Source organism: Pungitius pungitius, chromosome 6 (genome assembly GCF_949316345.1).
Source record: "Pungitius pungitius chromosome 6, fPunPun2.1, whole genome shotgun sequence".
In the NCBI taxonomy this organism is placed as follows: Eukaryota; Metazoa; Chordata; class Actinopteri; order Perciformes; family Gasterosteidae; genus Pungitius; species Pungitius pungitius.
The window spans coordinates 16946041-16958601 of NC_084905.1; the positions used below are offsets into that span (position 1 = coordinate 16946041).

Sequence of the window (12561 nt, forward strand, 5' to 3'; positions counted from 1 at the left end):
TTTTCAGTTGAAGGCTAAATGGGACCGGTTGGTATGGTCCATAGGATGGCTATTTGACATAGTGTGCAATTTATTCATTTATGATTATGTAATGCATCACATTGTACCTGACTTGTTTTTAAATAATGGGTCAGATTATAGCACATAGTCTCCTAACTATGTACACATACACACTCACACACACACACAGAGGAGAGTAAAGGCTGTGGCTGTGGAAGAGATGCTGAGAAAGATGGATGGTGCAGGGATGGAAAGTGAACCCGTGAGTAAATGGGCATTTCCATTATTCATATTTGAGCTATCATATCTCTGATAGTCAGCCTGTAATACTGTGGGCAGCTTGGGCCTGAGTTTGTGCGGTGTGTATGTGCTCCTATGTACACAGATGTGTGGACAGCAGTAAGCGCAGAGGGGTTCTCTGGTTTTACAAACAGAGATGTGTCCGGATGTTTCTGGCAAGTAGGCGTTCCAAGCTTGGTTCAGATATTACTATGTGAGGTAAATGGACAGGTAAACATGGACCTATTTGCAGATTCATTTTGTATGCCAAAAAAAAGCTGACATTTTTGAAAGCCAAACATACTGCAAAAAAAACTCAGTTGTTTTTTAAACACTATCAATAATTGCTGTCCTACACAGAATGAGCACCATGTCTCTTACTTTTCAAAAGGCTGAAACTGTTGAAAAGTCCAGATTGATGCTGTGATAAAAACTGCAGTTTGAAGTGTCAGCCCACGAGGACGGCTAAAATGAGGGCAGGTGCACCTGATGCAAACTTACTCACTTATTCTCTTTCATCTCACAAACCTTAGGTGAGCCTGGAATATGCAATGTCTGAAATAAAGTGGTGGAAATTCAGCAAAAATAAGCAAAGACCTTAAGTGAAATATGAATATCTCTGTTGGAAATAATCAAATAGCATTCCTCGTTAAATTTGAGATTGTCAAGGTTTCTGACTTTGAATTTAGTCTTTTCTTCTGTTTGTGTGGAGGACTTTAACATCGATGGACTAGATTTCCTGTTTCAAGCTGTTTACTCCTGTACTTCACAACAGTCATGTATGCAGTGACTACAACTTCATCCATGTTTTATTTATTGTCATATTGTATATACATTTGACTAAAGTCCTTCTAATTCCCAATAAACATTCATTGCAATGGCATTCATCTTAAAAATGAAGAAAAGGACTTCTCGTCTCGTCCTAAGTGTCTCCGGTCATGGTCAGCTCAGGGGTGGGAGGTCGGGGGCGGACCAGCTGTAAGAAAGGGTTGAAGGTCACTCGGGCTACGTGGCCTGCTGTCCCCGGGAGGGACATAGCAGCCGGTGTGGTTATATCAGTCCGTGGTTGACAAGTTGGCCCTCATTGCCTCCATCCTGTTTCCTATCAGGGCAGGTCCCAATGGAGCAGGTGAGATGGAAAGACAGTTATGCAACAAGTGTTGGTCCATGTCCAATGTCTGAATTGAGTCTGTGCTCACCTTCACATCTGGCCACAGGGTCGACTCAGTGGGATTGTCTATGAGTGTGTGTTCTGTTTACACACGTGTATTGATGTGTAGTGTTGTTGACGGGTTGAATACAAATGACAAATATGTGAAAAATGCCTGTGTGTGTGTGTTTTGTGTGTCTTTGCACTGTGTAAGGAGTTGTGGTTTGGTCTGACTCCAGTTTTTGAGGCTGACTGGGCTTTCAGTTTGTTCCCACATTCCTTTGATTTGGTCTCTGAAGGCAAAGCCTTTTAAAGTGTTACTTCTCCGTAACCTGCGTTTAGAATTAAATAGTTTCTCATTCTCCTGTTGGCTTGTTGTAGAGCGTTAGCACCTTAAATTGGCTCTGATAAGTAAAAGAGGATGATTTTCTCATCAGGGCTGGATGTCTGAAGCCTCTTTTCTGTCAACGGATCACATGGTGTTGATCACAAGCAACAGAGGGAAAGAATCATTTATGGATATGATTCCAGATGATGTTGCCTTTACTGACTCCTTTGTAAACCTTTATCGGATCTAGTAATTATGCAGGATTCTGTTGCTTGCTGCCTTGGGCCTCTATTATTTTGCTATTCAGTTGTCTTATTATTCTATATGTATAGTGTATATATGAGCCTTTCAGCTGTTGTTTCTATCTAGATGTCATCAAGATTGATGAAGACAAGGTCCATATAACAGAACTGTAGATTAACAAAACCCCTTTAAAGTTACAGAGCGGAGATTAGTACTTTGATGGTATCTGCATGCTGTTTGAGTCCTCTGCACAACGAACCAATGAATAATGTTAAAAGAAAATGTGCCATCAAAGCCCCTGAAAGGTAAAGAGAAGAGTCTTTGAGTTGTCCCAACGGGTTGTGCTTCCTCTGAACATGCAGTGTTCAGGTTAGAAACCGTGATTTGGCCTTTTCCATTAGTGGGTATGCCGTGTTGATGGGTGGGATCTTCCTTATAAATAAAACGCTGACCTTTTCGGCATATCAATAAGAATGTGTACAGAATCATATAACCAGGATGTCGCTTGCAGATTCACATGTGCTCATATGAATGTAAACAGACACACGCCTACATTTGCATGGAACGAGAGCAGCACAATGAAATGTGATTCTGAAGCAGATAATGTGTGAGGAACAGGATGTTTGTGACAGAACGGCCTCTTCACTCCTGTTTTCCCTCCACGGCTGTTGCAGGGGTGAAGCCAAGTCGGCGAGGCAGTGAGCCTTCGACTTCCCTCCTCGGTAAACACAGGGGGACCTCATCAAATTGGACCAAAAACAAGTCTAGGCCACACATTACGATCTCTGTATGCGATCGAGGACCTGTGAACTGGTCGCCAGTGATGAATTGCTTTCAACCAAAAAAAAAGGTTCAAGATGTTGCCGTTAAGCAGACCTGTAGAAGCTCGGTGGCTGGTAGGTTGTCAGTGATCTAGTGTTTCACAGCAGCAGATGGCAGTGCCAGCAGGCCAGGATGGTTCCAGAAGGTTACGCAATGAAATGATACCTGACTAGAACACCACATGACACATATATGTGCAGAAACACACTTCCCACACAATCTTCTGTAACTGCAGAGAGACATTCATACTTGCAGTTTTCTCTGCATCTTCCTGTGCTCCAGAGGAGTGTGGTTCCCTTCTCTAAAGCAGCAAAAACGCCATCCTTTCAAGGTGTCATGCTCAGGTGACTGACGGTTCGGACCATTTCACGAAGCTCAATGTGAAGCGGCACCCTGAGAGTGGCAGAGGCGTGGAAACAGATGGGACTATAGCTTCCCCGTGGTCTGGACTCCATTTCCTGATCCTCTCTGGGGCACGTGTGTGTCTGCCAGTGGGATATGGGTCAGATGGTCGGCTATCTTTATCCAGATTGTTGCCAGGAAAAAACTTACATCCATTTGCAACCTAAAGGGTGTCCTCGGAAATTGACTTGATTACAAAAAAAAAAATGGGGGATTTCTTTGACAGTAATTCACGTTATGGACGTGTGTTGCTCGCTCTGCCGAATCCTGTTATCATCATTTCAGGGTAGACTGGGCTTTTTTTGTTTGACTGTGTGCAAAGTGGGTCCCACCAAAGACAAGTAGCCCATGTCTTTTCAGTGGTGGGTACTTTCCATATACTTTCCCAGGCTTGTTTCAGAAAAGTAAAGGTTATGAATGTGGGTGTGGTGAAGACTGGTGGTTGTTCTGTGGCACAAGAGCAGAAAGGAGCTGTTCAGACCGTGCCAACCATCCATCGAGGCATTTCAAATGCAAGTTGTCTCGGCTGCGACATAAATCAGGTCTTCTCTCATTCCTCCCAGACTTCATGTCCAGCTCCAGCCAGGTTTCTCATCATGCTGTTTTCTATAAATGTGCTCATGCCGCGAAGCATTGCCAACCAAGTGTCGACTGTGCTTTGCTGTACCTGAAGTGAGACATTACCAATGCGTTACGGATTCCATCGGGCCTTATTTTTGTCCCCAGCACACTGTGAGCAACTCCTCGGTCTGTTTTTTTTGCTGTTCAATGGACCTGCTTCTTGTTCAAGGAATTGGCCCGAACCATTTATCAATCATGGTTGCAACCGGACTGCTTGTAGTATAAAGAAAAAAGAACCAGAAAAAAAAACAACCTCAGGTGCATCAATTTCTACAGGCAACAGCATACCTCTTTGAGACTAATGTATAACCTTATTCTAGTATCGTATATGTGGCACCCTGGACATTTTAAGGACTGCCATTGGTTGTTTAAATTGTATTGTTTAGTGCCATTCCCCTGTCATTGTGTTTGTTTATTGTGTTCAAAAACCCTGTGTGACTTTTTGAGTCTGCCTCTTTCCCCCCGGAGTGGCTACGGGACAGCACTCTTTTCCGCCAGCAGGTGGCGGTAGCGGGTTTAGTAGGCGTGACGGGCGCTGTAACACTTCCACAGAGCAAGTGACTCCGGCTAACGTCGGGAAGTACAGACAGTTGTTGTTTCTGATTTTAAGTCCGCTGTCTGTCTGTTATCATTGCAGGTGAGAAAATATATATGTAAGCCTGTTCGCAAATGTGTATGTATGTTAAGTTCGCCCGTTTTTGGTGGTTGCATGTTTTAATGTCCTGTATTTAAATGTAGCATTTGGGCGACCATCAACGAGAGTAGCTAGCAGTCCGAGGTTTTCCCGCGCTAAGTGTTAAGTGTTTTGAATGTTCATATTTTACACAGAGCAAGTGAAAAGTGGAAGTACAGACAGTTGTTGTTTCTGATTTTGAGTGCGCTGTCTGTCTGTTATCATTGCAGAATAAAAAAAACACACCTGAACGGAGCCTGGCGCAGTGTGTGTGTGTAACATATACAATTTTTAGAGCAGGCATTTGGAAATCCAAGATGAAATATGTCTCAAACTAATTTAAATGGAGAGTTTGTGGGACAAGAAAAGCAACATGCAATTCTGTTCATAGATAAACACGGCTGGAAAACATTTGTATTTGGCCCGCATTTATTTGTAATATCACATTAATTTCCCTTCACTGATCAGTCGTTACTGGGTATATTCTGTGTGTATCTACTTCAGCTCTTAAAAACTTTGTCAGCAAGGAATGTGTGTTTTGTTGCATCTTGTGGTGGGCTGCTACTTTGTGCCTTAACATCACTCCTATGAGAAGTGAAGAAAGCCCCAGGCCCATCAATAGTTGAGTAGGAGCACGGTTGTGTGTGTCTGTAATGAGGCATACCACATCGCATCATCAATATTACATGTCGGCTGAGGGCCAAGGGAGGTGCTCTGTGGTGTGTTCAAGTATAAAGTATGAGCGTGTGCATGTGGGTGTGAGTGCCATGCATAAACTGTAACGAGTGTTTTTTTTAATATATATATATATAAGGTGCACTTGCAACCTTCTGGAACGAGACCTGTCCAGGAGCATGTAGACGTACCGATGTGGGTTTAAGTGGGACGGAGGGAAGATGACCTGTCGGTCAGCCAAGATGCACCTTACTCGCGCTCCCCAACATGTCGTAAACATAGAAAAATACTTCTGCAAAATGCAAGTGTACGTGTGCATTACACCATGCATGTGCTTTATTCATAAAACAAAATGCAGTATATCCAGAATATCTCATTTCAGAGACACGTGTAGTTAGTATAAGTCTCCTGTTACGTCTAAAATGCAGTTTTATGTATCTCGTTCAAGCCATGTTTCTTTGCAGAGCTATTTGCTTCTTCTTCAGTAAGTCTTATGGTAGGAACAGCCTGAAAGTCAGTCCAGGTGTTTCAGTGAACGGTACCCGCTGTGTTTACACCTGAACAAGTTATACACAGGTGCACACACACAGAGCGTGTGTGTGTACGCACACGCTCACACGTGCACACGTGCACAGCACCTGTTAAAGTGAGAGCGGTGATAATAAAGTTCATTCCCTCCTCGTGGCTTCTCCTCCCCTCAGCCTAGTGAACACTACTCAGAAATGAAGTATGGACAAGAATTTTAAAGGCTACCATCAAAGGCCGCAAGCCTACCCCTGTGTGTGTGTGTGTGTGTGCCCCCACAGGTGATTGGATCTGATCTTATCTGATCTCATCTCATCTGATTGGCTCATCCGTCTGTTGCGTTCCGCAGGGCGATGCGAGAGGGGCGTTCGAGGCCTGTCTAAATAATTTAGGTCTTGCATTTGTATTGATCAGGTAGCGCCGCTCTCCGTGAGCCACTCCTCTACCCACTTCTGTCTTCATCCCTCTTCGACCCCGTTCTCGTTTTTTGATTGTAACCTCGTGCCCTTAGCTCTCGCCTTCCCTCCACTCGTCCTCTGCCCAACTCCCACATCAAACAGAGTACTGGCGCGCTGCTGCGAGGGGGCAGAAAATGCATGAGAAGGGAGTAGATGGAGAAAAACACAGGAGGTAGTATTTTTACCATGATTCCTCAAACGGGAGGGAGGCCGAGGGAAAGAGGCTGGTAGAGCGAGGTGTAAGCTGCAAATAAAGAGAGAAATAACATGGTGAAAGCAGAACAAATCTTTAATGTGTGTGTGTGTGCATTTTATATGCAAGTGTCTGCGGAGAGTAATGGACTGTGTGTAACCTCGCAGGTCAGTGGAAATGCAGAAACGAACGTATTGTGTGTACGGCAGCTGAAGCCTGGCCCAACTCACTACATTAAATCCAGTCCATTAATCCATTACTACTGCATCAATGCCATGGCCTTGGATCAATACAACATCATGTGAACACGGATAACCCAGGTCACAACACTGTGGAATGGATTTGTTGAATAGGTAATGTACTCAGGAAAGCAAAAAAGAAAAAGAAAAGAGGAGCACATGTATGCTCAGCATGAGAATGGAAATTGCTTGTTTGAATGGAAAGACCTTTTCTCTGCGATTCGTTGGTATTGCAGAAAGGTGCACGGAGGAACATGGATCGAGTATGATAATGTATCCGGTTGCCAAGCAAAATACCTCTTTCTCACAATGCAGCTCACACTGTGGACACACTGTTCATGCGGGACAAGATTGCAGTGTTTACTGTAGATTACGTGTTGCTCACACAGAGCCATTCTCACAAAAGAAAAACATTTGCAAATGATCAAGAATTCCTTTGGTTAATATTGATTCAGTTGTAGAATATTTTGTATTCTCAAATCAACTGCAAACAGCTCTCTCTTTTGATTGGCCCACATTTAGAAGTCACTTCTATGACTCTATGACCCCTGCAAAAGCATCTGTTCCAGATGTTACATCTTGCTGGATTAAAAGTCTCAAGTGGGCATTTTTTAATTATTCAGAGAGAGCAGCCGTCATACAGGGTTGTATACTGTTGTGGAGCAACAAGCACGTTAAATACCACATTATTGGCTTAAAAGCTGGATTTCTGTGTAACGTTCTTACAGCAGAAGGGGAGGACCTGTTTTGATATAACAACGAGAGTTGTGGAATGAATTCTTGAGGCTTTGGTATGGAGGGGAAAGGTGGGCAGAACTGTGTTTTTATGGGTGCAGCGCATCCAACATATACACAGACACATGTACAACACACACATTCAGACACACACACACGTGCAAGCGCTGGGTAAGGACGTGTTAATGGAGTCACCGAGGCAGACCGGCATGAAGACGTGGCCACACAGAAGTCTGCTCTGCTCAGATTCCCACTTTGAAACTCCCTGAGCTCAGAGGAATGAAACCCCCGAGAACCAAAACCGACATGCTGCTATTCTTATGAAAAACACTCTAACGCCGAAGGTGTCTCATCCATTTCCTCCGTTCATCCCCCCACCCCGCCCCCCCAAAAAAGGCAGGAGGGTTCCAGGGTCAGGAAATAACAATGCCTTCATCTTTCCCCGCTGGACAGGATTGTTTTCCTCCAAGTGTAAAAGTGCTTTTTTTTCTGTGTTTTTTGCTCCTTGGAGCCGCAGACTTTCCCCCCTGTGGGCTGATCTGATCCGTCTGGCTGGAAGGAGTCCAGAGGCGGAGCTCTTTCCCTCCGGTGATGTAGCCGGCTCTGTGGTCCCGTCACTCAGGGCCTTTGTTTACTGCTGTAGAATCGATAGGTAACTTGCTGCTGGAAACACTAAGCTGTAGATCTGCGCAGCTAGATAATAGACCTCTGGCAGTTTTCTGCTCCGTGGCCGCTTGTTCTGACCTGTGATGAATGGAGACTTTGGCTACCCAGGGTTGGATAGGTATGGGCATCCAAGGTCGGAGCCAATTCGCTCAGCGGGCTCTTCTTCTGTGGTTGTCAATAGGGACGGGCTTTGATTATAGCGCAGTGATTTGTTCAGGATGAGCTGGATTACATTCTGGAGCAGTTGGCCGTGAGACATCTAGTGAGGTTTTGGATTGTTTCTGGTTCAATTACTTGAAAGTGACTCAAACCTCCATCCAGCCAACTCCTGTGTGTGTGTGTGTGTGTGCGTGTGTGTGTGCTTGCACATTTGTGCGTTCTCCTCATGCAGGATGTTTAGTCTCATTGGCCTCCCAGTACAGTAAATGTCCCTTTACATTTCCATTTGTTAACACCTGTGCGCTCTGCTCATTAGCAGCAGGATGTTGGGGAGTTGCAGTGCGCATTCACTTCCAGACTTCCTGTTCACACAGATGTTTGTAACACCAACTAATTATCTGTGTAGATCTCTGACACCTTACCGGCAGTATTACCTTTGATCTCCTCAAGTCCTCTTTTAAGTTAGCTATAAATGGTCACTAAATTATGTTATAATGTTTTATATTTCTTAGTTCACATTTGGGAAACAGTTGCTTTATGACATAACCAACTGGATGTGGTGATATTATGGCAATAAACGTTTCCTGATTCCTGAATAACAGTGGACCTTGCAGATTGACTGTTAATACCAATGTCTTTTATTTGCCTTTTCAGTAACCATCTCTACCAGTGTACCCTTTGATGGTCTGCTGGTGACTGGCCTCTACACCTCCACGCCAGTCCAGTCTGCTCCCATCCCTGCTCCAGCGGCCTTTGGCTTTGGTAAGTCCTCATCGGTTGTTACTGAAGACTTTTTTCCCTGCCAAAAACTCTTTGCACCAATACAGAGGGCTTATTAAATGCTCAACGTTGCATTTCAGCACAAACAAACGCTTTGGTAATGTAAAGGGTTTCTATAGGGCCGGGTATGGAGCATCACACTGAGCACAACCCAGCTCAGTAATCTACATCGGTTCCCAGAATGAGCAAAAGACCACTTCCCTCTTGGGTTGTGACAGGCCGTGATGGATGAGGAGCGGGGATGATGTGAGCATGGCTTTGGCCAGATGCGTTTTCATTGTGTTTGAGGGAAGTAAAACAGAAAACTGAATATGAGATGAGAAAAGGACATTTAAGAGCAAGCCAGTATGTGAGGCCCCCGAGAGACCAAACCAAATTCAAATAAAAAAATAGTATTATTATTGAATATTAATAATCATTAGGCCAGCTGGTCAGATGTTGCAAAGCTGCAGAAACGGTGTAGTGGCCCATTTGCATTATTATCATTACAATATTAAGACTTTGGGAAACAATGAAGGAACCGGACACTATTTATTGATATTATTATAGTTTAATTATTTTTATCATAATTATAGTTTTTTATAGAAATATAATAATAATATAACATAATATAAAAGTAAAAATATATCAGCTCCTAAAATGTTTTGAAATGAGTACAAGATATTGTAGGTTGAAAAATGTCAAAAATAACAGCTCAATAAATATTTAGAAAAAAATAAAAGTATCAAGTATGTTATGTCAAACAATGTTTATGAAAAAATAAGTTGAGATTTTCATGGAAAATAAAGTCAGTGTTTTGGAACAGATGGAAAAAATATCAGGTTGAAAAATGTTTTGGATAAAAAGTAAAATGTGTATTTTTTTATTTTTCTAAAATATAAAAAGGTAATAATTCAAAAGTTTTGAAAAAAATCAAGATATCTCATGACAAAATCCCAAGTGGAAACTTGTTTTGAAAAAACAGTAAGAAATGTCATGGAAACCAAAGAAAAAAAAATCCAAAGCATGTCAGGTCAAAAAATGTAATTGCAAAAAGAGCAAAACAGTTTTATGTCAAATAATGATTTGAAAAATTGTCAATATATGTGGGATGTTGAAGAAAAACCTGAAAAAAGTCAGAAGGAATGTTTTGAAAGTCAAAATATGTTTTGGAAAAAGAATAGTCATGGAAAAAAAGTCAAAAAAGTCAAAAAATCCAAATCTTTTAGGTATACATGTATAGCATGTTTTATTTACCTAATCTGTATGCATAGCTGTTTGTTATCTCAAAAGTATTGTACTGTATTGTACTGCAGTGTACTGCATACCTTCCTGTTGTTTTACAAGTACAGTGAGGATTTTTAGCCTGAGCGTGTGAGGAGCCCTTTGTGTGGAGGGCTGGGCTTCTCTGGCCCGGTGGATCAGCCTTAAAGAACTCCTGTGAGAACAGGGCCACTGGCACCAGTTCTGCCGCCCTGCGGGCGCACCTATCGTGACCAACTCCTCCGTCGCTGGCTTCACGGCTGCCAGGGCCGCTCCTCTCTCTCTCTCTGTGCAGCCCTGCTTACTGGGGAGGCATCCGAGCAAGGATTGCATCACCTTTGCTAGACTCTCATTAGTTTGAAAAGTTCTAAAAGAAGGGCTGCACAGACTGATAGGCTGCAGCTTGTAAAACCGTGAGCTGCTGCTGCTGTGTGTTTAAATAGCCCCACAAAGCCTCCCGTTACTGGATGAGTAATCTGCTGAGCAGCGATGCCGTGCGTGTTTTACAGCGCCAGTCACTTCAGCTGCAGAGCTCTCTGCGCCGTGTGTTTCTCTGGTTGTGCTGCATCCTCTCCCAGTGTGGGCTGCAGGACTCAATGGAGCTTCACAGAATCAATGTTGTTGTCAAGAGGAAACGGTGGGGCGATTCATTAGTGCCACCAAAGTTCTCTCCTTAGCAATCATTGCCTCAATTACAACTTTACTTTTACATTATTTTTTTCCTCTGCACAATTCTGATGGTATTTCCTTGAGATACCCCTCTGCATCCTGGTCGGTCCATTGTCCATCGTAGGGTGTCACATCTGTGGAGAGTAGGATCTTCAGCCTGGGGAGGGCTGAAGAATGATGCTCGCGCAGAAGGAGAGGACCAAAAAGAGCTTCATTATTAAAGACAGGAGGGTCATGTACTTCCATAAGGGAGTTTTACAAGCGCCGTGTTTAGCATGGAGGGGCTTGCATGGAGAGTGACTTCAATCCCCCTTCATCGGTGCATGTAGGGGGACACAGCTACACAGCTGTGTCCCCCTAGCTGCTTCAGCTGCACAGGGAGATATAGACAGGAATACACCGGGAATTCCATAAAACTCACTTAAACTCAAAAGCACACAAACACGCACTCCAGCTGTAGGCAGCTGCTTGAGATGTGGCTGGTTGGGGTAACATGTGGAAGGCAGATGTGGCAGTGCAGGAAAAATGAAACCTCACTGAACCGCCACAACGGGATCTCACACACAGGGAGCAGATTAGTGACAAATCAAGGCGGCCAAATGGCTTTGAGTAATGAGAAAAGATAACGCTAAGCAAGAAGGGAAGGATGACTTTGTAGTTTTGGGGTTCTTTTTATTTCTGCTGAGTCGATGTCTGACAAAGACTGACATGTTGCATACATGTTTTCAAACGTGAGAAGAATAAACCGGTAAAGGCATGGCTCTAACCAGAGAGCTTCGTGTCTGCACAAACTGTGTGAGGATGTCGAGTGGTTGTTGTGGTCAGAGCGTCTGCAGACAAGACGACTGCCGGCCTCCAAAGAGAGGATCCCCCCGCGGCCTTCCTTCATCGCTTTTTACGGGAAACGCATAAAACCAGTGCATGACCACACTGCATGCAAATGCACATTGTGTATCACTGCTCCTCCTCTCTCTTTGTCTTTTGTGTTTCTCTGGTCTTGCTCTGCGCCACGCACGCACCAATGTAGATACCTTCACGTGTGCGACGACACCAGCGCGTGGAGGCAGCGAAACTAGCTTCCCCTCCCTCCCGGATAACAATGCACTTTGGTAATAAAAGTGTGCAGCTCTGAGGGACAGACTTTTCACTGCGTCGCCAGAACACCCACTCGTTGTGGAGTTAGCCAAAGTGTAGCGGAGCCATTAGGGTTGCAATCAGTGCAGTCTGAGGAACGCCTCCTACCCTTTCAGCTTCTGGGCTGAGCCCATTCAGGCTCATTCCTCCACCGCCTGAAAGGCCGGGGAAGCCCCGCTAGCCCCGCTAGCCGCCGGGCGGCTAACCACAAACCTTCACCGTGGTGTGATGGCTTTGCTGTGGCTCCAACTGGAGCCAAGAACCGTGTTTTGTTTGGGAGCCAAGTCCCCTTGAGAGAAGCAGGACACAGGGGTGAAAATTGAGTGTGTTTTTTTCAATAAATAGGGCCTATTTAAGGGGCCTGATTGACCAGTCTTTCTGAGGCACTGCCAAAATGTGTTAAAAGGCAGGAACGACTCAACATGTCATCGTGGGATTCATTCAGTCACAACACACGGGCGAGGTAGTGTAAGGTGATTCCTTTCATTATGTCGTCTAGGGTAGTTTGACAACCTAATAGCTCACCAGAGACATTTTCAGACGCTTTTACAGAGAAACTTTTTGACTC

General features: G+C 44.1%; 1 protein-coding gene across 2 annotated transcripts in view; it reads left to right on the forward strand.

The window, feature by feature from the left end:
• reln (reelin) overlaps nucleotides 1-12561 on the forward strand; it is an 80069-nt gene that overhangs the window by 9207 nt on the left and 58301 nt on the right. For both annotated transcript variants that reach the window (XM_062563207.1, XM_062563208.1), the window contains exon 3: nucleotides 8823-8930. In XM_062563207.1, the coding sequence (XP_062419191.1) occupies nucleotides 8823-8930 (108 nt within the window). The remainder of the gene's footprint in view (nucleotides 1-8822; nucleotides 8931-12561) is intronic.